Genomic DNA, 27,757 nt, shown 5'->3' with positions numbered 1-27,757 from the left:
AGTAATGTTATCTCCAGTCAGAATCTACAGTAACATTATCTCCAGTCAGAATCTACAGTAATGTTATCTTCAGTCAGAATCTACAGTAATGTTATCTTCAGTCAGAATCTACAGTAATGTTATCTTCAGTCAGAATCTACAGTAATGTTATCTCCAGTTAGAATCTATAGTTATGTTATCTCCAGTCAGAATAATTTTAATGGATGAAATGACAACAAACAGTAATAACAGCTTTATTTTATTTAATCATGATTGTATTTATTAACTACAAAATATTTTTTTTGTCAAGTACTTGTACAAAAACTTCCTGATGTAAAAATAAAATATACCATGATAACATAATATTGTTAAAGATGTTTCCATTGTTTATTAATGATCCTTAATATCATTTACTATATAAAATTTCAATGAAAGTACAGCTCTTTTCATACATTTTTTCCTTGCATTTCATTCAATGCTATTTATAAAATTACCCTTTTTTATAGCATACATCTTAAACCAAAGGAAAATTAACTTAAGCTCTCACAATGTGTTTGTTACTGAGACAGCAATATCAGAGTACAAAATTACATATCTATAGGTCACCATGCAATCTTCATTAAACAACAAGTGTAAATACCTCAAGTCAAACTCTTAATTGCCAAATTCACATAATTTAAGAGCACCAATAAAAAAAAATCATTATCCTCAATTTTTGTAGCACAAAAAATGGCAACAATTATAATGTCTGAACACTATTCTTCTGTGTGACAACAAATTAATAAGTACAAATGCAACATATCATTTAATACCATACATTTTAAAGTTCACAATAAATAAATATTCAACACAAAATTCCCTAATATTGAAATTAGGGAAGGCACTAGTACCAAAAAATAAATGTGATATGATTGCCAATAAGGCATGTCATGTACCTAACAAAAGTTATGTAATAATTGCACAGGAACAAAAATTACATCAGATTCCTTTTTAACAAGAAAATGAAATTCAAATTAAAAACCATTAACATATTGTAGTTCGTCTCTAGGTGTAGTAAGATATTTTCTTCTGTTTTCAGCCAAACAGAAATCAAAATATTTTTATTATACACATGCTTTTGAGGAATATTTAATCATTCTGAATAACTTCAAAACTAAAATATTTCTGAGACAAAGAAATTAGTCTTTAATGTGTCCTTCTGTATAAATGCATACATGTATAACAAAATTTGATCAATAGCCCTTTCTACCATATCTCTAGATCTGCAAAGTCTGAATAAGTCATCAATTTGACTTTCTTACAATAAGCTAACTTGAATAGGTCTTTGAGCAATAAAGATTTTTCTCCTGGACAATGCAAGTTTCTATTCATCATTAACGAAAAGCATAGCATAGACAACCTGATATATGTGAGACATTCAGACAATTTTAACAGATCTGAAGAAAGACTTTGGCCAATTGTCCATGTACACTGTAATCTTATACATGATTATTAATGTCAATCTCCTGTTAAAACAATTGTTACTTCTCTCAACTGTCACTTTATCTAGGACATATATCTCTTTGATTATTTGAGTTACCATGTTTCTCCTAAGTCTTTTTTAAAACTATAGTTCACCATGAAGACCTATAGGTAATATCACTAGTTTTGTTGAGATCAACGTCCACGCACAGGTCTCCTCCCCCTTCGAGCTACTCTTGGCTTTGGTATACTTCCTGTACCCCCTACACTAAACATGTTAGGTGTACCTCCTCCAGTGGGTGTTCCAAAGACAGGTGTTGCCATTCCTGTTGGAGTTACGAAGCTTGCATTGGCACCTAGAAATGGACCAAGGAAATTCAACACTTTAGTTAAATTCTCAAGTACATTGTATTAAAGCTGATTTATGTTGAATTAGTTTATAGCTATTATTATTTCTTCTATGTTGGTGGATTGGTGTTAAAGAGTCCTGGGGGCAATTATTACATGCATATCGGGACTTGAACATGTTACCCTAATTATTTTGTACCAGACCAACAAGCTAATCTGGATTTTAAAAATGCTTGTTAACAAGCCTATAATTCAGGTTGATGTTGGTTGATGTTTGTCATTTTTGTTTTTTTGGTAATTGATTTGTTGTTAATTAAGGTGAAGATTTCTCAATTGTTTCAAATTTTTCATGTCAGGGTCTTTAAAAGCGGACTACAATATATGTTTATCTTATTGTTGAAGACTGTAAAGTTGCCAAAAATTGCTTAAATCCATTTCATTTGAAGTTTATTGGAAATTTGCCTCAAATTATCTTTAAGCATAAGATCAAATATAAGCATGTCAAAGATAAACTTACTGAAATTATAACCTCCTCCTCCTCCTCCTTGGTTTGATGGAGTTGTTGAGGCTGAGAAATCAAATCCTCCACCAGGTTTATTGTTTGGAGTAGAGGGCACTCCACTAGACGAGGCAAAATTATAGGCTGAATTAGCAGCTGGCTGAGTTGTTTTTGCTGGTGTTCCAAAAGCAAAGTTTCCAGAACCACTTGCCTGTGTACTAGCAGTGCCAAAAGTATTGGAGGCTTGGCCAAATGAGAATCCTGAAGTACCTCCGAAACCACTGGCTGTAGTTTTAGTAGTAGTTCCAAATGACGTATTTCCTTGACCAAATGTTGGTCCTGCTGTTGTACTCCCTTGACCAAATGTTGGTCCTGATGTTGTACTCCCTTGACCAAAGGTTGCTCCTGATATTGTGCTCCCTTGACCAAAGGTTGGTCCTGATGTTGTACTCCCTTGTCCAAACGTGGTTCCTGATGGTCCAAATGAGGCACTACTTGTTGATTTTGGTACAGAACTTTGTCCAAATGGTCCAGCGGTCCCGAATCCACTGACGGATGAAGTTGTCCCAAAGCTAGATGACCCTTGACCAAATGAACTTGCTGTTGTGGTAGTTGTGCCAAACATATTTGATGTTCCCTGACCAAATGTGGTGCTTGCAGTGGTGGCAGAGAATCCAGACTGTGTTGATGCAGCTCCAAATCCTGCTGTCCCAAATTGTTTAGCACTAGAAGCACTGGTTTGACCAAAACCAGACGTTCCTTGACTTCCAAAAGATGGAGTGCTTGCTCCAAAGTTAAATCCTCCTCCTGAGGGAGCAGTAGAAGTAGCTTGCCCAAACGAGGATGGTGTGCCTCCAAATCCTGGAGTTGTTGTAGCAGTAGATCCTGCCGACCCAAAGGATGAAATACCTGCACTAGGCTGACTTCCAAACATGGCAGGCTGTGTTGTTGGCTGCTGAGCAGGTGTTTGATTATTAAACGGTTTAAAGTTGAATGTTGAAGCTGTTGGGTTAGTGCCGGTAGAATTTGTGGTAGTTGTGGCATTAGTAGATGGCTGCATACCAAATGAAGCCGCTGTGGATTGAGGCTGTGCAGCACCAAATGAAGGTGTTGATGATCCATATGCAGGCGGGGGCTGAGATCCAAATGGTTGTGATGCCTGAGTTTGGGCTCCAAAAGCTGGAGCACCTTGTTGTGTTCCAAATACTGAGGCTGTCTGTCCACTTCCAGGAGCACCAGGAGCAGAGGTGGCAGAACCAAAATTAAAACCTGATGGTGCTGGTGTAGCCAAAGGAGCAGTGGTTACATTTGTATTGAAACCGTAGGATGGTGGTGCTGTTGTCGTCACAGTAGGAGTGGCCGTAGATGTGGCTCCAAAACCTGGAACAGAAGACAACCCAGCTGGCTGAGATCCAAAATTAAATCCAGATTGTATCGATGTAGAAGAAGCTGGAGTAACAGTTGTTCCAAAATTTAATCCTGACGGTGCACTTGTTCCTGGTGCTGTACTCAATCCAAAAGGAGGTACTGCTGTTTTAGAAGCACCACTTGCAGATACTGCAGAAACAGAGAATCCAGTAGAAAGAGCCATCCCTGCTGAAGTAACTGTAGTAGTATTTCCTCCGGCACTACTATTAATTCCTCCAATAGGCGATGAACCTGACATAAGACCACCTTGTGTTGTTGTTTTGAGTGGACTAGAACTTTTAACAGTAGCAAATTTAAACATCATGGATGCTGCAGACGTTGTTACAGTGCTTGTAGAAGTAGATGATGGTACGGATCCAGTAGAGGTCAAGGACAAACCAGCAGAAGATACAGTAGAGGTTGCTGTTGTTACTAAAGAAGATGTCTGAAACCCTGAAACTAAAATGAAAGATTTTTTTTTAAGTATGATGTAAAAAGCGCTTAATTGAATTTATTTTTAAATGAATTTTTTGATGTACATAGCTTTGACCTATAATCTCTTACTATTTCTAACAATAAGGACCATGATTGAAATTTTATATTGATGTTCTAATATAAGATAACATAAATCTGTGTCCACCAACTGGACAAAACATAAGGTCAATGAGGAAAAAGAAAATATTATGTGAAGGTTGTTCATTGTCAGATTGTATGGTGACTTCTAAGTGTACATATTGTAATAGATTGTCTACTTGGCACTCATACCACATCTTCTTATATCTATATATTGTCATGGATTGTAGTGACCTCTAAATGTTTATTTTATCAAAGAATTTACATTGACCTCTAAATGTATATAATGTCTTGGATTGTATTTGACCTCTTTTTCTATTTTAAAAGTTGTAATATATATCCCACATCTCATTTTATACCTACTACTGTGATTTCATTTTTTTTTTCGTGGGTACCAATTTTTGTGGATTGAAGAAAACTTGCATTTTTGTGAATATTTGATTTCGTGGTTTTCCAAAAGTCTGCATTTAATCATACAGAAAATTTGCAATTCGTTGAACATTAAAATTCGTGGTTTCCCTGTACCCATGAAGTCAACGAAAAATTGGTATTCAACGAAATATAATGAATCCACATTAATTGGAAAATTTACAACACAATAGACATGTGAGCTCACCCTGTGCAATTGTAGGTACTGTTTCACTTGCTTTTACTGATGTTCCAAATGCCGTTGGATTTTTGCTTGCCTCTGTAAATATAACACAAGTAATAAAATTGTAGTAAAAATGTTGATAAAGTGTTGACAAAGAAAGCAAATAGTGCAAAGTTAGAACCTCACACAATGAAAGAATTTGTCATTATTCATAAAACAGAATAATAATAATTGAACGCTGACTGATTAACACACATCAGTTGCTTTTGTAAAATTGAGAGAAGTTATCAGCTGAGAATTTAATTGAAATGCACTGAAAATATTTTACAAATGTACAGGAACTATGCTAATGTTTGAACCTTACAAGAATCCTTACAGCTTTTATGTTTTAAGATTCCATTCTATTCAATGGTGGTTGGCTAAAATTATTAAGTGTCATTTCAGTAACCTTGAACATACTCAAAGTATGGTCTGCAACATGATTGAATATTTGAATATGGTGATCTGATTATGTGACCTTGACTGTACAGATATCCCAACAAAACCTAAAGTGTCCTTAATATCCTCTGATGTATTCAAAAGATATGAAACAGAAAAGCAGACAGAATCCTAGATCCCTTTCAAAGTATATGGCTTTACCTTTTTCCTTTTCTTTCTCCGTCTCAGCCTGATGGATTCCTTCTAGCATGTCTTGAACTCTCTTCTTTTCAGCACCCATATCATTTTCATAGTCTTCCATACTAGCTATAACATTAGCATGTGGAACCTGTATATAGAAAACAAGGCATATTACTTATAATCTTTCTTATTGCAAGTCTATATTTTTTTTGTATAATGCAATTGAAAAAAAATCCATATTGAAATCTGAAAATTTGTAGATTTCAAAAAAGTAATTTCCCCTGAACATTAGAACAGTTTACTGTAGAACAGTAAAAGTGACGCCACCAAAATTCAAACTTGATGTGTTTTATGGTAATAAGCATTGTGTAGGGGTAAGTTTCATATCATTTGGTTGAGGAAAACTGAAGTTAGAGAAGGGAAACCAATTTTGGGATGGGTAAAACTTAATCCCCCGTTGCAGCGGAGGAGGCATTAAAAGAACGGATAAATTTGTTTTTGACTGAATTTTACAAAGCAGATTCCAAACTTCTCTCATAAAAGAGAAGTATCTTGAGTCATGAAATAGATGATATGATCGTACCTTCTGGAAACTTTTATTGAGCCCTGAGTATAAAGATGTCTGCCTTTTTCTGGCTGAGAAGCTTTGGTTGAGTGTTACCATCTTTGGTTTATCTACAGTCTGAAATTAAAGATGGCTAATATTGATGATGACTGTATAAATATATGGTATCAAATGTTTTGAAAATAAGAAGCAAATTAAAATACAAGCTCAACAACAAATATGTTCTGTGTTTCTGAAAGGAAGCACATGTTAAAAAACAACAATGGACATTTCAACTGGATCCAACTGACATATAGGATTCTGTGGATTTATTTTCATTTGTTGAATATCACTTTTAGTGGATATCTTGGGAAAAGGTAAGGCCTAAAATGTATTGTTTGTTTCCCCAATCTCGACTGACCCTGCAAAAAAGGTGCTACTCATGAATTTTTTTTATCAAAACTAAGTCGAAAATTATTTTATTCATTTATGATTTTCAGGCTTGCCACATCGTCCGATATTGTTCAAGCTTTTTAGAAAAAATAAAATTATTTCCCTACCTACCTTCCTACACATGGCTTGGCAGGGTCAGGATTGGGAAAACAAACAATAGATTAATTTAGACTTAAATCACCAATTTAAGAGAACCATTATTATATAGGCTAGTATTTTGAATTCAGCTTCACCAAAAAATCAAATATCATAGAAATACAATTTTTCCTCATTCCTCGAAAATTGGTATCCATGAAAATGAATGTGAATGAATCCACAGTAGTATAATAAAGAAATTGACTCAAATAATATAGCATAGTATAAAGAACCAGTTTGTCTGAACGAGACTGAGACAGATACCTTTGTGACATGATAAATCAAAGAACTGGTAATCTGACTTTGTTTACAATGTTTGACAATCAAGTTTATTACACAAACTTACCACAGAAGAATCGAGTGATGTGTCCTTGATAGGTGTATCTGTTTCTTTAGAGGGTGTGTCCTCAGCACCTTCTGTAGTTGATATTATAACTGTGTCAGATCTGTCAACAAGAACATATTAGGTTTTATTTATAATGAAAGGAAGAAGTGTTAAAATTGTGGCTTATCTAAGAAATCCCTTATAATCATATCGCATTTCATGTGGAGAATTTGCAGTGGTAAACTCTCAGTTAGGCACCTTCTGAACATGAAAATAATAAAGTTTTGTGAAAAGAAATGAAATGTGTAGCTTACCTGTCTAGTGATACTTTTTCTGTTGTGTCTTTCTTTGCCAGTTTGGATATAGACGGACTATTTTCTTTGCCATTTGTTGATACTTTTCTTTTAACTTGAACCTGAAATAAAACATAGGAATTGTTACAAAAAACAAAGGTGAAAAACAATCAAAAATTTGAATTTGATCTGATTTTAATGGTAAAAAGAATTGTTTTATTTCATAAAATTTGGTTGAGGCAAAGTAAAAAATTAGTGCGGAAACAGAAAATTCACTATTTTTTCATTTACAAAATGAATTAAGGGACATAACTCATGACAGTGAAAATGACACCACAAACAATTCAAAACTTGATGCGTGTTTGGTGGAAATAGGCCTTCAGCTGTATTAACATATGGTTTAAGCAAATTGAAGTAAAAGAATGGAAACCAATTGTTACTTGCTTAGTACTGATTTGTTGAGTTGAGCCATTTAACAGTTATTTTACATTTCTTATGTTGTCCTTGCACCACTGTCTTGGGTTAGTTTTTTCATTTGAATGGTTTCACATTTTATTTATGTCAGGGCCCTTAATCCTAAAGTTGCTGCCATTTATGGCATTTGGTATCTATTGAATAGTTGTCTCATTGGAAATCATACCATACATGCCATATCTCCGTCGTTTTTTTTATATAAGATGGTCTCAATGATCTCTTAATTACTTTTTACCCATAATACACTGCATGAGAAACTTACTTCCTTTTCTGCTACCCTTTGACTAGAACTTTAGGAACTTAGTATAGAATTAATACATCCATCTTTCCTAACTTTTTACCCATAATACACTGCATGAGAAACTTACTTCCTTTTCTGCTACCCTCTGACTAGAACTTAAGGAACTGAGTATAGAATTAACACGTCCATCTTTTCTTAACTTTTTAGCACTACAGGAATCATCCCAGTCGTCAATGAGAGCTGACCTCTTTAACGTTGGTGTTTCTAGGCGAGGTATTGTATAACCTGACGAGGACAGGTCAGGCAGACTATCAGGCAATGGTGGCAAAGAGGAAGTTGAGGAGTTTGATTGTTGACTGTCTTGTCGTCTAAAAAAAATCAAAACAAAAAAATTTTCAATACTGTAACAGTTTATTTTTTACTGAAATATACAAATCAATTGTCATGCTTTATAAAAAAATAAGTAAACCAAACTATCTTAACATGTTCAATATAAATTGAATAAGAACAACAAAAAGTTTCCTTTATTGAACATAAACACAGTTTAAGATTTTTATCATTGTAATCAGAATGTAATCATAAAGTAATCATGATTACAGGGTATTTTGAAAAGTAATTGATTAAATTAAATTACATGTAATTAGATTTATGGCTGATTAATGATTACAATGATTACTTGAAAAATTGTAATCAATTACAGCTGATTAACGATTACAATTACAATTACCCCAACTCTGTAATCACGGCAAGTCAATCATATTTAAAGAAAGAACAGGAACTTTAAATAATCCAGACCTACCTTCTCTTGGCCTTCTGTACTGGGTAATCTGTGTAGGAGGTATCAAGGTCAAGGTCATATCTGCCATAACTTCTCTTCAAACTGAAATAGGGTTACAATAATTAATAATGCAGAAACATGTCATAGCCCAAAGGAGAAGACAAATTTCCTGTCTTTCCTGTAAGTTCTACTTCGAAAATAAAATAAATACATATTAATGCAAATAATGAACTATTGGAAAGCTTTTAACATTAACAATTTAAAAGATAAAAATACTTTAAATACCAGCAAAATGACAAAAATTTACAGTAAATACAGATATTTTCAATGTTAATATAAATGCAAAAGTTGCGACAGCTTAGGTCATGTACAAAAATGTAGGTTGAGGAAAAATCTATAAAATTACAAATTTTCATTGCATTGATTATATGTTTGCTCTATTGTTTTTAATGAATAAATTACCTTTTTTCACCCTGAATATCAATATAATGTAAAAGCATGTCTTTATTTACAACATAAGCATGATAAGTAAGAATACAATTAGCTAGTTTACCTTTTTTCTTTTAAAGCTTGTATAACAGCTTGAGTGTCAGGTGTCCTCCTTGAATCAGTACTACTTGTTTGTATATGAAATAATCTGAAAAAAAATATAACATTTTTCTTCTAAATTTATGAACACTAAAACTGGGGTGAGTTTTGTCTTTCAGAAATGATTAATTCGTTATTGGTGTTTAATGCCATTTTCAGTCATTTCTATCTGATAAATAAACTTTGATCAATTAACAAGATAATCTTTAATAATAGATATGAATGAAGAGCAAAAATCTAAAAATTTCCAACTGGATTTCAGATGGACTGTCAATTTCCTTGTGTACAATTTTTTTTTAAATGATGGAAGTCTTGTTTTTTGCAATCCTGTTAAGTAGTCCAGTTTAGACATGTTAGATAACATAGAATAGAAAACAGTTACACTGATGGGGGTTATCTGTTGCACACATATCATACATGTGTAACAGCTCAGATTTGCATCTACTACAATCTGCTTATATTCCTGAGTGATGTATGTGTGTTTGTAATTTCCTGTGAATCAATATTCAACATGTTCAAGTTCTGACGTGAGTAAAAGTTTTTTAAGTTCCTTCCTTGACTAATTTAAACTTTACTTTTTTTTTAAATTAAAATGTCCTGTACCAAGTCAGGAAAATGGCCATTGTTATATTATAGTTTGTTTCTGTGTTTGTTACATTTTAGTGTTGTGTTTCTTTTGTGTTGTAGTTCTCATTTTATTTTTGATGCAATTCCCTCAGTTTTAGTTTGGAACCCAGTTTGGTTTTTTTTTCAATCAATTTATGAATTTCGAACAGTGGTATACTAATCTTTATTTAGCTTCAATATTTTACCAATAAATGATAGCAATATTTGTGTTTGTAGCTGGTTTTTTCTAAGGATATACAAAGCTTTAAAAAAAATAAAAAGAGGCCCACTTGATTATTACTCATTATACCTAATTTCATTCTTATAAAATCCTACCTTGGACTTGACAATTTATGTGGCTCTGGTGGAGCAATCCTCACTACATTGGAACTCCTAACTGATGGTGATTTCTGGTGACCTAAATGTGACCTTTCTCGCTTTATAAGTCTAACTGCTGGAACGAATCCTGGTGATGCTTGTGAAGGATAGTTTTGATAAGATGGAGGAACAACTGAATTTTCCTGTCTGAAAATAAACATTTAAAACTAATTAGTATGCACATTTATAAATATAGAACTTTATTTGAATGAATGACCAATTGTCTTTTCCTAAAAAATATGATTAATTGTTATTGTGTAAAACGTTTAACGTAACTTTCAGCACTTTTTATGGTAACAAGTTTTTGGAAGCTTAACATATCTTGTAAATATGTCACATGCCAGTCATTTGGGTTGACATTGATTAAGATTTTGTCAATTTAATTTTTTTAAATGGCATTTTGCATATATGACAACATATTTTTCAACTTTGTAGTTTTAATGTAAAAATGTAATTTACAGAAAGACTTCAACCTTTAATGAATTCATTTGAAAGCATCATTGTACTAGATTTCTTTTGAATCATACATTATATGGTCTTTGCTGGTCTAGTAGCTGTACACTTAAAACTTCTAAAGATGGACACATTGTCATTTGATTGCACATGTATTAACTTCTACTGTGTACAGGTCTTTGAAGGTTGAAGTACATTCAAATGCGATAATTTACTTCTGTTTATATATTAGGATAATTAATTTAAGATTTTTCCAGTACCAAAATACCTACTCAAAGAGATATTTGCATCATTTTGACATAAGACATATACAGTAGGTTAAGGATTACTTCTGGAGGGTTGAGCACTTTATCCAGGTTTATGTTACAAAAATTTACCAATTGACCAATTACATGTCAATAAAGTTTTTAAAATAAACATTAGGTGTGCATAGCCGCACCATCAAAAATGTTTTGGTTTATCCCACAGAGCCTTCATTGGTCGTTGTTAATTAATGCTTGATTCTGCAGCATCGTTATTGGATAATTTTTGTTCAGTGGATGCAATTTATTTAGATTTTAGTCGTGCTTTTGACACTGTGCCTCATGAGCGTCTTATTGGCAAACTTTACAATCTAGGAATTCAAGGAAAAGTTTTGGATTGGATAAAATGTTTTTTAACAATAGATCCCAGTGAGTTAGACTTAATAATACATACTCTACTAGAGCTGAAGTGATAAGTGGCGTACCCCAGGGCAGCGTACTGGGGCCCGTACTATTTTTGGCGTTTATTAATGATATGCCGGATGCAGTTGCTGGGTTGATTAAGGTTTTTGCAGACGACACAAAAATTTATTCATCTGTAGATAATGAGCAACAACACCAGGACTTGCAAGCCGATTTAGATAGACTATGTGATTGGTCCAGAAAATGGAAATTTTCATTTAATGCAAGTAAATGTAAAGTTATGCATTTTGGTCAAAATAACAACTTGTCTAGACAATGCTAGATACACAATATTAGATAATGAGGATGATTATGTCCAGGTTAATCCTGTTACTGAAGAAAAGGACTTAGGAATAACTTTTGAGCCTAACCTAAAGTTTGATAAACATATTACTAACTGTGTGAATAAAGCCCAGAGAGTCTTGGCATTAATCCGTATTTCCTTCGACTATTTGGAAAAAGATATGTTTATTATTTTATACAAGTCAATTATACGTCCCTTGTTGGAATACTCCACTACAGTGTGGTCACCATAATTAAAGAAAGATATAAGGAGAATTGAAAAGATCCAGCGTTGAGCTACCAAATTAGTGCCTAGTATAAAAATGTTAAGTTATGTTGAAAGATTGAGAGCCTTGGGCCTTCCAACACTTGAATACAGAAGAGATCGTTATGATATGATACAAGTTTATAAAGCTTTACATGGGATAGATAATATTAAATGGCAAAATATGTTTGAGTTATCTACAAATTCTACTAGAGGACATCCTTGGAAATTAAGTAAAAAGAGGTGTAATTCAACTCAGCGTCTCCATTCATTTTCACAAAGGATCATTGATCAATGGAATAGTCTTTCAACCGTAACAGTTTGTGCAGAATCTGTCAATATTTTTAAAAATCATATTAATGATGAACATTGGAATGGGAAGAAGTTTAATCCTACATAATAGTCTAATGGAATAGTCTTAATATTATATAGATTTCAACAGTAAAAGTTTGTGCAGAATCTGTCAATATTTAAAAAAAAAATCATATTAATGATGAACATTTTGGAATGGGAAGAAGTTTAATCCTACTTAATGGAATAGTCTTAATATTATATAGCTTTCAACAGTAAAAGTTTGCGCAGAATCTGTCAATATTTAAAAAAATCATATTAATGATGAACATTGGAATGGGAAGAAGTTAAATCCTACATAACATTTTAATATAAATGCAGCAGTATATAAATGTATGCGACAAGTATTTAAAACATTGTGGAAACCATCGTACAACATGTACACAGGGCTCGACATTACCGCTTGTCCGATTGTCCGGGACAAGTGGAAATAGGTGTCGGGCAAGTAGATTCATCATACTACTTGTCCGATGGGACAAGTGAAAAAATCGATATCAGATATTAATAGATCAAATTCAAGACTTATACATTCCTAAAAATATGAATGATTGTTTTATTGATCATACAAAATGAAATAAATATTCATTGATTGAACCAGAAACATATAAAATTGTATAATATGTCTCTGATTGAACGTATTTGAACATGCTGGCAGCCATTGACCAGGGGAAAATAAGTAAGGGGAAGGAAACCAGTGTAACTGTTTCTTTTTAGTATAAGCCTCTTGAATTAGGAGCACCTCCATATGCATGATATGGAGTTTTACCTTAACTTTTAAATTTTAAATTAAAAGTTTGTATCATTTGATTTTTCTTTTAGGCATAACATAAATTAAAAAAGGTTTTATTTAATAAGATCTTTATGTTAAAATAATAAGTTAAGATGTAAAAATTAAATAAAATCTAAAAAGGCAGATTTTTTACTAAAATGTTTTATATACTTCATGATCATATATCAATGTATGTAAAAATCAAGATAAATTGTAAAATCTTGTTTGGCACCATCAATAAATAAAAAGGGTTTATTTGTAAACAAGGTGTCAGGTGTATTTGGTTTAAACCATACCACTACTTCAGAATGAATATAGATCCATGAATAGGAGAACCTAGTGGTATAAGAAGAAATATGATTTAATGATTGACACATGATAGTGACTATGAGTCAGAGAGCTCAGTCTTGCAAATAAGCCTTCAGTCTGAAATAATATAATGAATTTTGATGTGGCCTTCATATAACATAACAAAATGCTCCCTTTATTAATCTTTATTAGGTACAATCAAAGGGCAAGTGTTATTATTGCATATACCATGTTTAATCAATATGGAGGATTTTCAATTATAAATTCGGACAAGTGAGTTGAGAGTTCGGACAAGTTGATTTTCTTGCAACTTGTCCGAAGGGACAAGTGAGAAAAAATGATAATGTAGAGGCCTGGTACATGATGTATAGCAGTACAGAAAAATTATTCGTTCTATTTATGCGAACAGCTCACAGTTAAAATAAGTAATTTTATATAAAGTAAATTATGAGGCGGCAAAAGAAGTTTTCAACTTAATGATCGCCGCAATAATCCAGGTAGGTACATGTAGGTATGTGAATTTTTACATTTTAATTATCATGATTATGAATGTAGGTTAAAATTGTCAAGTTGCTGATCACTGTGAGGTTGGCAGACCTGCCAACTATCCCGATTTTCGCGGTATCATACCGATTTTTACCCCTCAACCCGAATCCCTATATCGGGATCGTAAAATTAGTCAAAATCCCGATTTTCAACAAATATACCCGAAAAAATTATCGTTTACCAATCTTGAAGTTTTTCTGATCAATTTAAAAAAAATCAATTCTTTTACCTGGGGACATATTATGACATGTTAATGACCCTACACTAATCAACAGTCACAACAGGTGTCAAAATTAGTGGTTGTATGTAATCAGATTACCTAATGGGTCGTAAGGGTCCTCAAAATTAATTTGTATACACAAATTTGGTCAAACAGCCTTTCAATTTTAATCAATTTATCATACAAGCACAATTTGCAACATTTGCCGTAGTTCCACAGCAAAATCATAATTAATAAAAAGATGAGAACTGTAATGAACTCTCAAGAAAACATCGTTTATCTTGAAATCTGTTTTATTTTTTTTAAACCAGACATCGTGTGTCAGTTGATTTAAAATCGACGCCATTTTGTATACACTTCTACTGTGTTACTGTATAAGCCTCCGCCGGTAAGAGCACCTCTGAATACAAAGAAAGATAACTCAAATGTTATCCATTTTCTCATTGATACTGATAAGACCATGAGTAAGCCTGACTAAATCAAAATCTGTCTTCATCCTTCTTACTTTAGGACATGTAGTTTTAGGTGTTTTGAGTCAAGGTTAATAGATGAGAAGGTCTTTGGAGGGGGAAGAGGGGGGTCTCTACTTTGAATCCTTTATTTTTAATGCCATTTTATCAGTTATTCTGTCAATTTTATAATTTAATAAATAGTATAAGAATCATGCAAATAAAAGAAATCAAGGCCTACAAGCTCATCATTAGTAAACCAAAAGAAAAAGAAGACTATTTTAGGAGTAAAAAACAATGCTCACAGAAAAGTTGATAAAATTGTTACCCCTAAAATTCTTGTCGCGCACTAAATCCCCCATGGAGATTTTCAAAAGTTGGCAGGTCTGGGTTGGTCAATGTAACCCAATAACTGATAATTAGCAAATTCTCTTCCCTGGCAGCACCTGCCTCATACTAACAATTACCTTGGTGAGTATTCTGATACCCCAAGTGCTCTTTTGATCGATGGTAAAAATGGTGCAGGAGATCTTGAATGTCCATTTGCTGTTGACATGGACAAGTTTCCATCAGAGCGCTCTAGAAAGGAGCATGAACTGTTTAGCAATGATGTCCTGAGATATGGAGACGTTGATGAAAAAGTTTGATTTCTGTTAATTGATGTTTTTTGTCGATTTGGGCCTGGTGTCAGTTTGACTGTGGATGGCATTTCTGCTTCACTGTTTGCATTAAAAAACTGTTTGAATGATGGATCGTAACTGTTCTTCTTGTTGCTTAATTTTATTTTGGTTTTCTTTTCATGTGAGAATGGCTTTGGCTTTTTCAATTTAAATGCTGTTAATTTTTGAGTGTTTGTATTTTTCCAGGAGCCGTTTACGACATTCGAGCCCCATATGACAGCAACTGCTAAAACTGTGAGTAAAACAATACTTTTAAAACTTAAATATAACAATATCACAGACGATAACAATAAAAGGATAAGATAAAAGGGCTTAAAATTATTCATTTTTGTCCATCTCGTTGTTAAAAGATTTTCTCATGCCGGTCACTTTCGGTTTGGAGATTAATGATTACTTCCGGTTGTCGGAACTTTAAATAGATTTTCAAATTGATTGGTCTATTCAAATTTTACTTTTTAACAAAATCAATTCTAGGTCCAAAATTTGGTTTGAAATAGACATATCATTTCGAAATTATAATTCTATTTTCCTTTGGTCGGTAATTTTTTCAACTTCTATAAGATGTAAATATAAAGCTTCAATTTGATTGGTCGATATCTCACGCTGGGAAAGGCGGAAAGTTGAAATTTTCAAAGTTTGTAAACATTGTAGAATGATGCCAGTTTAGTAGTGACGCTTAGGAAGTTTAAAGAAGTAAGAGTCCACGTAACAAGTTATTCTATTATACTTATCATTGATTTTAGATGAGTAAAGTTAAAAAGTAAATACAAGAAGCTGTGAACTCATAACTCGGCTCAACATAAAAAAGGGGGGTTTCCATGATAATTTGCAAGCTTAAGTTATTGAAAGTTTGTTAAATGTTAAAACTTTTTAGAAATCAATATAGTGAATTGAATACAGTTTAGATATATAGTCCGTTTATCTTCGTCGACATGCATTTCAAAAACAGCAACCTTACCTGAAAAATAGTGTTTTTTTTTAATGTTACAAAGATCTTCAAAAGCATAACTTCCACAAGTAATAACAATGTTTTATGATAGTTATCAGGGACCTCTACAGCCTGGTCAGGTGTAAAATGTGCCTTTACCTTCCATGGCCATAGAGTAGAGTCTGAGAGTACCAAACTCTGACCTTTGTCCACCTTATCGAAGAAGCCTCTGTGTCATCATGAAAGTTACATTTGTTTTGAAATGTGTTTGATTGATATTACAATGTTTATATCCACGTTCTGGGGAAAATATTTTAGCTACAAAATGTACTTACATTTCAGCTCTTTCTTGACAAATGACGAAAGTTTGTCAGAAGGGGAAGATAAATGCCTGACCTTTGTTAAGAGAGAGTAATATCTCTTGCACATTAAAGACACCCTTGTAGTTTCGATAAAGAGCAGGCTAATGCCGCTACAAGGCAGCACTCACACCCTTAAAGTGAAAAGGGATTAATATAAGTAATAATTACTTGTTTCCCAATCCACTGTAAATAAATAGGTTTAAACTAAACTAATAAAACATGTAATGTCATTATATTCACTTAGGCCTTATGAATAAACTTTGAAATATGAAATCATGTTGAATAATCTATTAAGGAGGAAATGTACTAGTGTAAAACTGATTAATTATGACAACTTCAACTATTTTTTCTGTATTAATTTTTTATTTTTTTTTATTTATTTTAAAATTTTGATTAATATAAATTGATTAATTTAACCTCAAATTTTCCATTCTTAAAAAAACGAAAAAATCTTGAATATCTGTATGTTTGTTAAAATGATTATTCTAATATGATGAATTCATGTATTTGTGGTCCTTATTTTTGAACTTTTATTATGTTATTTTTTATTGCAAATGAAAAATGTTGTATTATATTGTAACTACAGCTGATATATTTTTTTGTAAAATGAACTAACAAATGCTAACACATATATATTTACATGATCTATTGCTAACATTAACGATGCCGGGATAAGGTACCGGTATTCAATGTTTTCATTACTAACAAATGTACAGATTTCAATAAAAAAATGAAAATTAAAAAAAAAAAAATTATGACAACTTCAATGGTAGGGGTTATCTGGGTTAAAAAAAAATATTTCTGACATCCCATGAATCAGATTCTGATTATAACCATACCCCACACGGTGTTTGTAAGCCCTGCTCTTTCATCTTTTCTGCTTGGTTAAAATGAAACTGTCTTGTCTAACAATTGTGAAATGAGATTTGAAATTGTTAATTGCAATCACTGTACAAATCTAAAATGTTGTTATGATGTCTATTTCTATTGAATAAATTAACTAAATATGATTTAATAATACTTTTACTTTTCTCTTTTTTCAGTTTTAAAAATGAGTTTTGAATTTGTAATTCCCTCTTCTCGAGATGACTTGTTAAACAGAACAGGTATAGATCACTTTGTTGTCAGTGAGATTGCCACACTTAGAGAAATACCAGGTGCTCTACAAGGTAATTAACACATGTTAGTTGATGACAATTAAAACTAGTGTTGATCATGTTGATGCAGCTGTTGTTGTCTATCTGTTTGCATCTTTTCTTTATTTATCTATTGCTGTTGTACCATTTCTATATATAATTAAAGAAAAAATTACAAATATAAGATCAAACAATGTTTATAAAACAAAACAAAATTTATTCTTTTTCTGTTAATTGTGTTTAAAAATGGCTTTCAATCAAATAGACCACATCAATGATCATGATGATTTTAACTTTTGAGGATAGTTTTCTGATTGGCCAATGATACCATGTTTCCTTCTTTTATACAAGTTTATATAAACATAAACAAGTAGAAAACAGCAGTATTTCAATCTCTATTAAAATTTTTACCATCTTTATTTATTTTCCCCCTTAAACTTACAAGAACAAAGTGCTCTATTAAGATTAATAGATATTTTTTGTCTTTACAGAATTGAAGACTGCATTCAGGAGCCAGGGCAGCAAATGTCTTTTACACAAGTTTGATACTCTGTTCAGTGTTGTATGGTTTGTATTCTATTCACTATTTCTTCAGCACAAATTCATTATTTTCAATGGTCATTATTTTTTACTTCAAAAATATAGTTTAAAAAATTAGGGAAAGTCATTAGTTTCATTAATAGCTTTCTTTCTCAGTTATATTTTGTGGATATTTATTATTATATTTAATTATTAGGATTATTATTTCAAAATTTGAATGCAGCAGTGACATGAGCATTAAGTGGTAGCTAGCTATAGAAATCAAACATCACACTCTGTAAATGATAAGGAGTTCAAGGCACTATGTTCATTGAATGATGGCAATGATAGGTTTTGATTTTGTTTTTTTCAGTTTACAGAAAGATGTTAGTGGTGACCTGAAGGAAGAGGCATGGCAGCTCCTCATTAAAAGTAAATTCACCATTATTGATTTTATCCATTTATAAGAGCAATACATGTATGTATTTACATATAAATGAGGGAGAGAATTTGACATTTACAACAATATTTTAATTTAATTCATTTTTAAGGGCAATATTTTATTTACATGTAAACAAGGGAGATAATTTACAAATTAATGGTGCTCTAACACATTGAAAATATATAATTTTAACCAAAAAGCAAGTGTCAACCTTCATATTTACCCCCAAAAAATCATGATTTGAAAGCTTGAAAAGACTGAAATCAGGAAAAAAATCACTAAGTATATCCTTAGTTAACTAGTGATTTATTACTGTACAATAAAGAAGATGACAATATAGATACTAACCAATTATTCATTTATTTAATCTTTAATTTGGAAGTACATTACATAAATTGACTTTGCAGTTGCTCAGAGTTTTGTCAATAACCTTGCCACTACATTAGACGAGACCAGTATTGAGCCAGAGGTGAGGAAAGATGGGTCTAACATGGTGAAGATGATTTGTTATCTCCTCTCTCAGTTCTTTGAGATCTTTGAAGCAGAAGACACACAGCCGAGTGCAAGTCAAGTTGTTGGGGGAAAGGTATTACACATTTTAAATTGTTTTGTACTGTCAGATTGCCATGCTCTTTATTAATATTTCAAGAATTTAATCATGCTTATTATGCATCTGTACTCCTATTAGCAAGAATTTGATTTATGATATGTCAGAATATAAAAGCGATAAATAGATTTTTTCACATACCATATAAAGCTGTATGCAAAATCTATATATTTATATTTATAAAAAAAATTATATATATATGGACCATAATTTGCTATTGGGCTCCGTTTCCTATAACTATAGAAAAGTGATAAAATGTGAATTACTGTAAGAAAAGTTGCAACTACATCTAAAGATGCCATTATTTTTATCAACATACAAGTGTATGCTACTCTTCCCTAGAAAAAAAATTAAAATATACGAATTTCAAAGATTCTACAACCGTATTTTTGTGTAGTTTCTCGCGTTATTTGTTGCTTCCGAAGAGCATAACGCTGACTGATTTATAGATAATCGTCACCGGCAAATTCGTAACTTTTGCTTTCAAATAACAAAGAACATCGACCAATAAGAATAGTGAGAAGAAAATGCCGTGAACTATAAGTATTTATGTAGCAGATGTAAAAACAGTGGCGTGATTTTTGTGTCCGATATCATAACGCAATTTTCAAATGATGTAATCTTCTTTGTTGTAATAGAATTCTTAAAAACAATATGCAAATATGAACTCTCACGAGATTTTCAAACAGGTAAATCCGAGATGATTTACATTCTTGTTTTGATCTTCGTAATAATTAAGTAAGAAAATTACGTTGTCGTTATGCGTTACATTTCACACAAAACAGAAGTCCAGTTATTTATTAAAATTGTTTTTGTCCTTAAGTTCTAACCATTTCCGGTCATACAGGAAACATGTGACTAACATGTGATAACGCCATTACGGCCGGATGTACGAAATACTAGGTCTAAACATTGTTTTTGTTTCCAACAGGATGTTAGCAAACATAATCTGTAGACTTGTTTCGTCTTGTTTAAAAGAGGAAAATACATTTGTCAAAGAGATTGCGCCGGTGGTCTGTTATTTTTCATATGTGCATAATGTTACATACGATCCTGTGTGAAAATAAATGCCCAATGACTTGATAAAATCGATTTCATATTTGAAAGACGTTAGAACACACTTCGTTTCCTGATAATGACGTGAAGAGTCCTTGGAAAAATCAATCGAAATTACGTCTCTTATCATTGTACCAATGCTCGTTGGATTGATTTAACTTCAGCAGTAAATATTACTGGATATTTTAGGTGAATAATTTTAATTTAATAAAAAATACATGTTAATATACCGTTACACTTGGAATGTACAAAGTTGGAATCTTTGTCACAGTTTTTAATTAATATTTTTTATTCATGTTCTGCAAACACTTATCAGAAACGCAATAAACTTGTCAAAGGAGAAGTAAACTTTTACCATGCATGACTTGAAAACTCAATTGTTCCATTCATACTATTCTAACACCAACACAACCCACAAAATAAAAGTTAAAATTTTAGAACTTATAAAAAAGGATACAAAAAGAAACCAAAGGCCGAATACCAAATTATGGTCCATATATAACATCTAGTTGATAAATTTTAATGAGTGGAATTGAAAATACTGAGTGCTACAGAATGGTCTAAGTTGAATACAGAACTGAAAACAGTTTTTGAATTGGTTATATATCTTGCTATTTAGAATCATGATTATTAGTATAAAGAAACTTTTTTGTTAGATGTTCTTATATTTTTGATGAAAAGTCCGTGTAAATTTAATCTTTATTGTGATTTACTTGTGTCTAATTCATTTTTGCTTTTAATTCAGCAGATAAAATATGTTTTAACTAATTTAATCTACCGTAGATACTCGCCTATTAGTCGATCTGACTATTAGTCGGATGCCCTTTTCAGCTTCAAATTCTGAGGATTTAGTGTTGACCCTCGTATAAGTCGGACAAAATTGGGATATTTTTTTGCAGCTGACAGTTACTGAACGCCGGTAAAACCAATGCAAATACAGGAATTATATTCATTTTCTGCATGAATGTTTGTTTGATTTGAATTTAGTTGATGTTGATTTTGATAATTTATATAGCTGTTAATAATAAAGATGTATTTATTCCTGTTGTTTTGTTTACTGTTTGATTACAGATTAGCCATGTGTTGTTTACGTAATGCATCAATGATTTTGTAGGGTATGACTAACAACCTACTGTTTGAGAAAAGCGAACATAAATCAATATGAACCTAATTTTTTTTAAAGTCAATCAATATTTTTCCCAGCACACATAACTCAGTGTTAAAGAAGCATGTAGACCTCATAATTCTTTTTATATTGCGATGATTAAAGGATTATGAAAATTAAGTGAAGCTAATCAACTTTATATTAAAATAACTCCCAACTCATTAGTGTCATCTGTTCACCTATCACTGATATTTTTCACACCTTTAGTGAATAAAACTCTTTGTCTCTTAATTAGGGGTTATCAATGGATTATATTGGCTTGCCAATTAATTTTGTAATCTTTGTGTTTACCTGAGACATTTTAATGAATAATATTTCGATCTTGGGAATGACTATCAAAATTATTTTTTTATTATTGTATGATTTATAAGTATTGAATTGATATCATAATATCACAACAATGACACAATAACTCTGCTGAATACTTCCTTTTACATAGTTGGTACATTGTAATCTCGTTTACATTTTTGGTTCTTGGCTCTTTCTTTTGGGTTTATGCACAAACCATTTGACCATGAAAATTAATACACAAACCGGAAACAGTCGGCACAAATTGTCAGAAAAAGGTTAACAGAGAACAAATAAAACACAAAGACAGTATTGTAGTCATTTATTTTCGCCAAAAACTTTTAATTTAGGGGTTTATGTAGGTTTGGTAATCACCAACGTAGTTTTTACCAGGAAATTCACTCCTGACCCCTTTTCTCGAGCTTGGATTTTTCCTCTGGTCGCTAGATCTCGCTTAAAAGTCGGTACCCCTCTCTGGGTTCTGAATTTTACTCCCAAACTTCCGACTTATAAGCGAGTATCTACGGTAGACAATAAATGCCTCAACTGTCAATGTGATAAGCAGGTTACAGAAACAAATTAAGCCTACTGTTTATATTTATGACATAATTTGTTACAGGGAAGGAGAGGTAAAAAGAAGCCTAGTGACTCTGGAATAGACTGGGACAAAGAGAAGGAATGTGGAATTAAAGTACTGTTACATCTGGTTACTCCTAACATCCACAGACTCTGGGATCCACCTATAGTGGAAGAGGAATTTGTTACGTAGGTTCAAAGAAATATTTAAAGCTTATATTGAAAAAGATTTTCAACATGAATAGTGATATGTATATGCTTCATCCACAAAAATGTTAGGTATATAAATGCTAGTATTTCATTGGTTGCAATGAAATGACTTGATTTCTGAGTTAATTAAAAACCTTAATTACACATGGGAAATAAATCCTGTTTTTTCTATCCTCAAATGTATACAACGATATGTTTTGTAAACACAGATCTTTGCACTGCAAACAATTAATCCCTCAATAGCTCTTTTCAATTTTCTACATGGTTTACATTAAAAGTCAATGTTATAAGAAAAAGTTTTTCCATTAATATTTGTGCTTTTGATGTTTATTATGTACCTTTTGAGTATCTTTTTTTTAAGTGATAAAAAACACCCATATTAAACCATGCCACAAATGTATACATGGAATTACCAGATTATATTATTTTATTTTCCAGTCTTGTAACAAACTGTGGGTACAGATTATTAGAGAACCCAAGTATAACCAGAGTGACATCTAAGGAGACCAGAGATGCTATCAGTCATCTGATTGGTGTCATGGCTAAAAGATATAATCATGGACTCAGTAAGATTTTAAACTAACTTATCATTCTTAGTTTGAGTTTCTTTATTTTGAAATGTACATTGCTTCTCCAAATTAATGTTCATAATGCTGTTATAAAGAAAATAGAAATTTCATCTGATCGCTGCAAAATCAGTACTTTCTGCATTGAATTGTTTCCCTTTAAGTATATATATTTGTTTAACCTGTCAACAGTAAGGTGTACAAAGATATAACATATTTTTTCTATTTTTAGGTGCTAGTTTAAAGATCTTACAATTACTTCAACATTTTGAGCATTTGGTGTCACCTCTAGCCCACACAGTAGAAATTATTACCAATGAACTCGGAAACAAAAGTGTCATACAAGAAATAATGAGGTTAGTTTTAAGTAACAATAGTTTATTTATATTTATTTTCATAAATGAAATAATGACATACCAATCAGTAGTTAACAAAAAGGGGGGAATCTCATGAACTCCATAAGTGCATTGAAATAAAAACTAACCTGCTTTGTATGCATCCAAACCATAGGAATTAAAACTCATCAAAATGTCACAATCAAGTTCACAATCACTGTAATTACATATCAAACAATTTTAAATTTGTATCTAAAGATCTAAGACCTTAAAAAAGATTTTGCTTTTGAGTTAAAATAGCATTGTAAAAGAGGGGCGAAAGATACAAGAGGGACAGTCAATGTCATAGATCGAAAATAAACTGACATTGCCATGGCTAAAAAAGAAACAGACAATTATTGGTACACAAGACACAACATAGAAAACTAAAGACTAAGCAACATGAATCCTACCAAAAATAGGGGGATCCCACATGCTCCAGAAGGGTAAGCAGATCCTTTCTGAGGTAAAAATTTGCTGATGAACTTTTTGTTTCTTAAGTTTTCTTATATTCTTAAAATTATCAATGAATTCATTGTAATGGAGCTGAATTTCTGTAAAACCATTTTTACCTTGTACTTGTAGAGAAGTAGGTCGTCTTGACCCTAAAGACATTGCTAGAGATCCGTCTGGCACAAGATGTATATCAGCATTCCTTGTTGAAGTAGCTGAGAAGATACCTTTAGTGATGTTACCTAGTATTAGTGTTTTGATGTGCCATCTGGATGAGGAGGTTTGCTTTTATACTCATGTTTTCTAAATTAAAAAAAAAATACAAATTATGAATTTAGATCAACTACATCATTTTCAACAGAAATAATGAATAGCTTAGTCTTTAAGCTAGTAGCATGCTAAAACTGTATTGATAGAATAAGTAATTATGTCTTGTTTAAATGAGGGGTCATTTTGTTCTACTGTCAGTGGAAATCTTGATAGATGAAAGTAATTTGCTTGTTAACAAAAGTATGAACAATCAACCCGTTCAAACTCAGTTACATAAAAAAAAAACTCAACATGAGAATACATAGTGTGAAAAATCTCTCTAAAGTTTAAATATTTTTTGTTTAATTTCAATACAATTTTAAATAGATATAGGAAGATATTGTATGAGTGCTATTGAGACAATTTTCCATCCAAGACACAATTTATAAAAGTAAACCATTATAGGACAGGGTACGTTCTTGTTGTTATTGATTTTGGTATGTAGCTTGCTTATGTAGTAATTGTGCCTTACATTCATATAACATAAATATTATGTAAATATACTTCCAGTCCTTAATTATACCCCCGCTTTAAAAAAGGGGGGGTATACTGTTTTATACCCCCGCTTTAAAAAAGGGGGGTATACTGTTTTACCTCTGTCTGTCCGTCCGTCAGTCAGTCCGTCCCACGAAACTTTCGTTACATTTTTCTCAGGAACTACACATCCACCCTTTCTGTAATTTGGTATCAACATTTATATATGTCAGCCATACCATGTGATGCGTTTTCAGATTCATCACTTGACAACTTCCTGTTTACCGAACACTTGTATGATTTTACACATGATAGCCAAGTTGAAAATTTTCGTCACATTTTTCTCAGGAACTACACATCCACCCTTTCTGTAATTTGGTATCAACATTTATATATGTCAGCTATACCGTGTGATGCGTTTTCAGATTCATCACTCGACAACTTCCTGTTTACCGAACACTTGTATGATTTTACACATGATAGCCAAGTTTCGTCACATTTTCTCAGGAACTACAATACAAAGATTTTTTTAAATTTGGTTTCAGGATTTATATAAGTCAGCTTTACTGTGTGATGCGTTTTCAGATTCATCACTCGACAACTTCCTGTTTACCGAACACTTGCATATTTTTACACTATTAATACTATCCACTTGTGGCGGGGGTATCATCAGTGAGCAGTAGCTCGCAGTTTCATTGTTTATTTTTAGTTTTAATTTTTGGCGAGTAATTATATGAAACTTTGACGAACATGGTTGGCTGAGTATGGGTACGGTCTTCAACATGGAGCCTTGGCTCACATGAACAACAAGCTATAAAGGGCCCCAAAATGACTAGTCTAAAACCCTTTAAACAGGAAATCTATTGTCTAATCTATTTAAAAGTGAGAAACTCTTTATGAACAACATAAGCAAATGACAACTACTGAACATCTGATTCCTTAAATGTTTAACTAAGCCTCTATGATTTGTTTTCAGAGAATATTTATTGTATGTAATCTTAACCCTGTTATTTCTGTTATTTTATGTAATCTCAACCATGCTATGTCTGTTATTTTTAGTCCTATACCTTGAGGAATGGTGTACTTGGAGTGATGGGTGAAATTCTACTGAAAGTTCTCAGTAAAGATGATCTGGACAATAAAATGAAGTTAACCAGGGACCAGTTCTTAGAATGTCTAACAGTATGTACAACAATTTCATGAATTTAATTTTATCTTTTAGGGCTTCAATCATTTATAAGAATAAAGTTGTAACATAATTTTTCAGAAATACATGATTTAAAATTTTTATTTTATTATTTTCTCTGACAAATCTGGCTGATAATTTTTTTCATCTCGTTTCTGTATTCATGTGGTATTTGTTAAAAGTCCTGCCTTAAGAATATTGATGCATTCTTAAACACACCATTTAATTTTATTATGCCCCACCTACGATAGTAGAGGGGCATTATGTTTTCTGGTCTGTGCGTCCGTCCGTTCGTCCGTCTGTCCCGCTTCAGGTTAAAGTTTTTGGTCAAGGTAGTTTTTGATGAAGTTGAAGTCCAATCAACTTCAAACTTAGTACACATGTTCCTTATGATATGATCTTTCTAATTTTAATGCCAAATTAGAGTTTTTATCCCAATTCGTGTACTGAGGACACATTCTTGTTTTCATCTTATTTCAGAGAATTTTAGTGTCTTACATTTGATTATGATATTTTGATGATTTTGTTATTCAGGAACATATCCATGATGTCAACGCTTTTGTAAGAAGTAAATTATTACAGATCTGGTGGAATATCGTTAATGAAAAGGTAAACAATCTAATAAATAGATATAGGAAGATGTGGTGTGAGTGCCAATGAGACAACTCTCCATCCAAATAACAATTTTGAAAAAGTAAACCATTATAGGTCAATGTACTTTTGGGGGAAAGACGGCTTCAAGCCGTCAATCCCCTATGGGGTTGACCAGAGTGACACTCCCTCACATCATTCATTTTGTTTTTATACATGTTGTAGTGTGGAAAACCCTGCAACAAATCTTACTTAGATTGAAGAGAAGGAGACCCAGAAATGAACAGTTTGACTTTAAACACTTTTTTACACATTTCCCTTCTGTTTTTCACGAAATTATCGTATCTTGAACTCTCCTTTACACTATTTACGTTTATTTTACAATCCGGAAAAATTAGTATGACGAAATATTCTAAATATATCCAACCTCAATTGTATTTTATAGTGACGTCATTCTTGGAAGAAGCAGGGATATCCTTTACCAGTGCACTGGTTATTTTTAATCATTCTTAGAGATCGTGCACTAATTACAAATTTGTATTTGTTAAATCTAAACATAATATTGTTTACTGTAGATAATTTAAACATCAACATGCAATAATTTAATTTGTAGGTCAACAACTTTCAAAATAAACAAAGATCGTGGGGTTACATGAGACAGGGGAAAGAAACGATTTTATTACTTTTTCCGGGTCTCACTAATTAGAGACTAGAAGCGTCAAAAAGCGACAAGAAGCGTCAAGAAGACTATTAAGCGACAAGAAAAAAATCTTCTTGTCGCTTTTTGTCGCTAAAATTCTTCTTGTCGCTAATTAGTGAGACCACTTTTTTCTGTAAAAATTCTGAGAATCTTCCTCCAATTCAGGAGCACCTCAATTGATGAGTAATTATCCACTTAAATAAAAGTTAATGTATTTAAACACTTCAAATGTGACATTTCATTGGATTAGTAGTCTTCTATTAAAACTCAATTGTTGTGTACCTACAGAATCATTGTAATGTTAAAAAAAAAATAATAAAAATTTGCATTTTGTAGTTTAAACATATTTATTATTTACAAATATTTCAAAATTAAAATTTGGAAACAAGCTTCACACAGTTTACATCACTCATATTATTTTTTTATTAGTACCTGTTTCCTTGTGATGAGAGCTTTAACAATGGAAATTTAAAACTGAATAGTTTTTTCAGTCCA

General features: G+C 32.1%; 2 protein-coding genes across 4 annotated transcripts in view; one reads left to right on the top strand and one right to left on the bottom strand.

Moving 5' to 3' along the window:
• Positions 1-222: 222 nt before the first annotated feature.
• LOC134692847 (nuclear pore complex protein DDB_G0274915-like) lies at positions 223-15,727 on the bottom strand. Its single transcript, XM_063553451.1, has 12 exons — positions 15,108-15,727; positions 10,251-10,439; positions 9,274-9,357; positions 8,742-8,822; positions 8,070-8,310; positions 7,249-7,349; positions 6,956-7,055; positions 6,061-6,159; positions 5,499-5,625; positions 4,884-4,955; positions 2,306-4,153; positions 223-1,796 (listed from the first exon to the last, which is right to left on the bottom strand). The coding sequence occupies exons 1-12, from the start codon at positions 15,644-15,646 to the stop codon at positions 1,636-1,638; spliced, it is 3,642 nt and encodes a 1,213-aa protein (XP_063409521.1). The 5' UTR covers positions 15,647-15,727; the 3' UTR covers positions 223-1,635.
• Positions 15,728-15,816: 89 nt separating this feature from the next.
• Positions 15,817-27,757, top strand: part of LOC134692846 (condensin complex subunit 1-like) — a 44,459-nt gene continuing 32,518 nt past the window's right edge. Inside the window, exons 1-11 of one of the 3 annotated variants that reach the window (XM_063553449.1) lie at positions 15,817-16,013; positions 17,654-17,779; positions 18,238-18,313; positions 18,639-18,697; positions 19,115-19,293; positions 22,443-22,588; positions 23,048-23,175; positions 23,408-23,531; positions 24,135-24,282; positions 25,845-25,967; positions 26,506-26,580. In XM_063553449.1, coding sequence (XP_063409519.1) covers positions 17,662-17,779; positions 18,238-18,313; positions 18,639-18,697; positions 19,115-19,293; positions 22,443-22,588; positions 23,048-23,175; positions 23,408-23,531; positions 24,135-24,282; positions 25,845-25,967; positions 26,506-26,580 — 1,176 coding nt within the window. In that variant the 5' untranslated portion in view covers positions 15,817-16,013; positions 17,654-17,661. Of the gene's footprint in view, positions 16,014-16,061; positions 16,081-17,653; positions 17,780-18,237; positions 18,314-18,638; positions 18,698-19,114; positions 19,294-22,442; positions 22,589-23,047; positions 23,176-23,407; positions 23,532-24,134; positions 24,283-25,844; positions 25,968-26,505; positions 26,581-27,757 lie in introns of those variants that run through there. The other 2 variants (XM_063553447.1, XM_063553448.1) reach the window with 2 other exon arrangements.

Source organism: Mytilus trossulus, chromosome 12, assembly GCF_036588685.1.
Source record: "Mytilus trossulus isolate FHL-02 chromosome 12, PNRI_Mtr1.1.1.hap1, whole genome shotgun sequence".
NCBI classification, from domain to species: domain Eukaryota; kingdom Metazoa; phylum Mollusca; class Bivalvia; order Mytilida; family Mytilidae; genus Mytilus; species Mytilus trossulus.
Note: the sequence above shows the minus strand (reverse complement) of the source record. Positions and strands in the feature narration are given on the sequence as shown.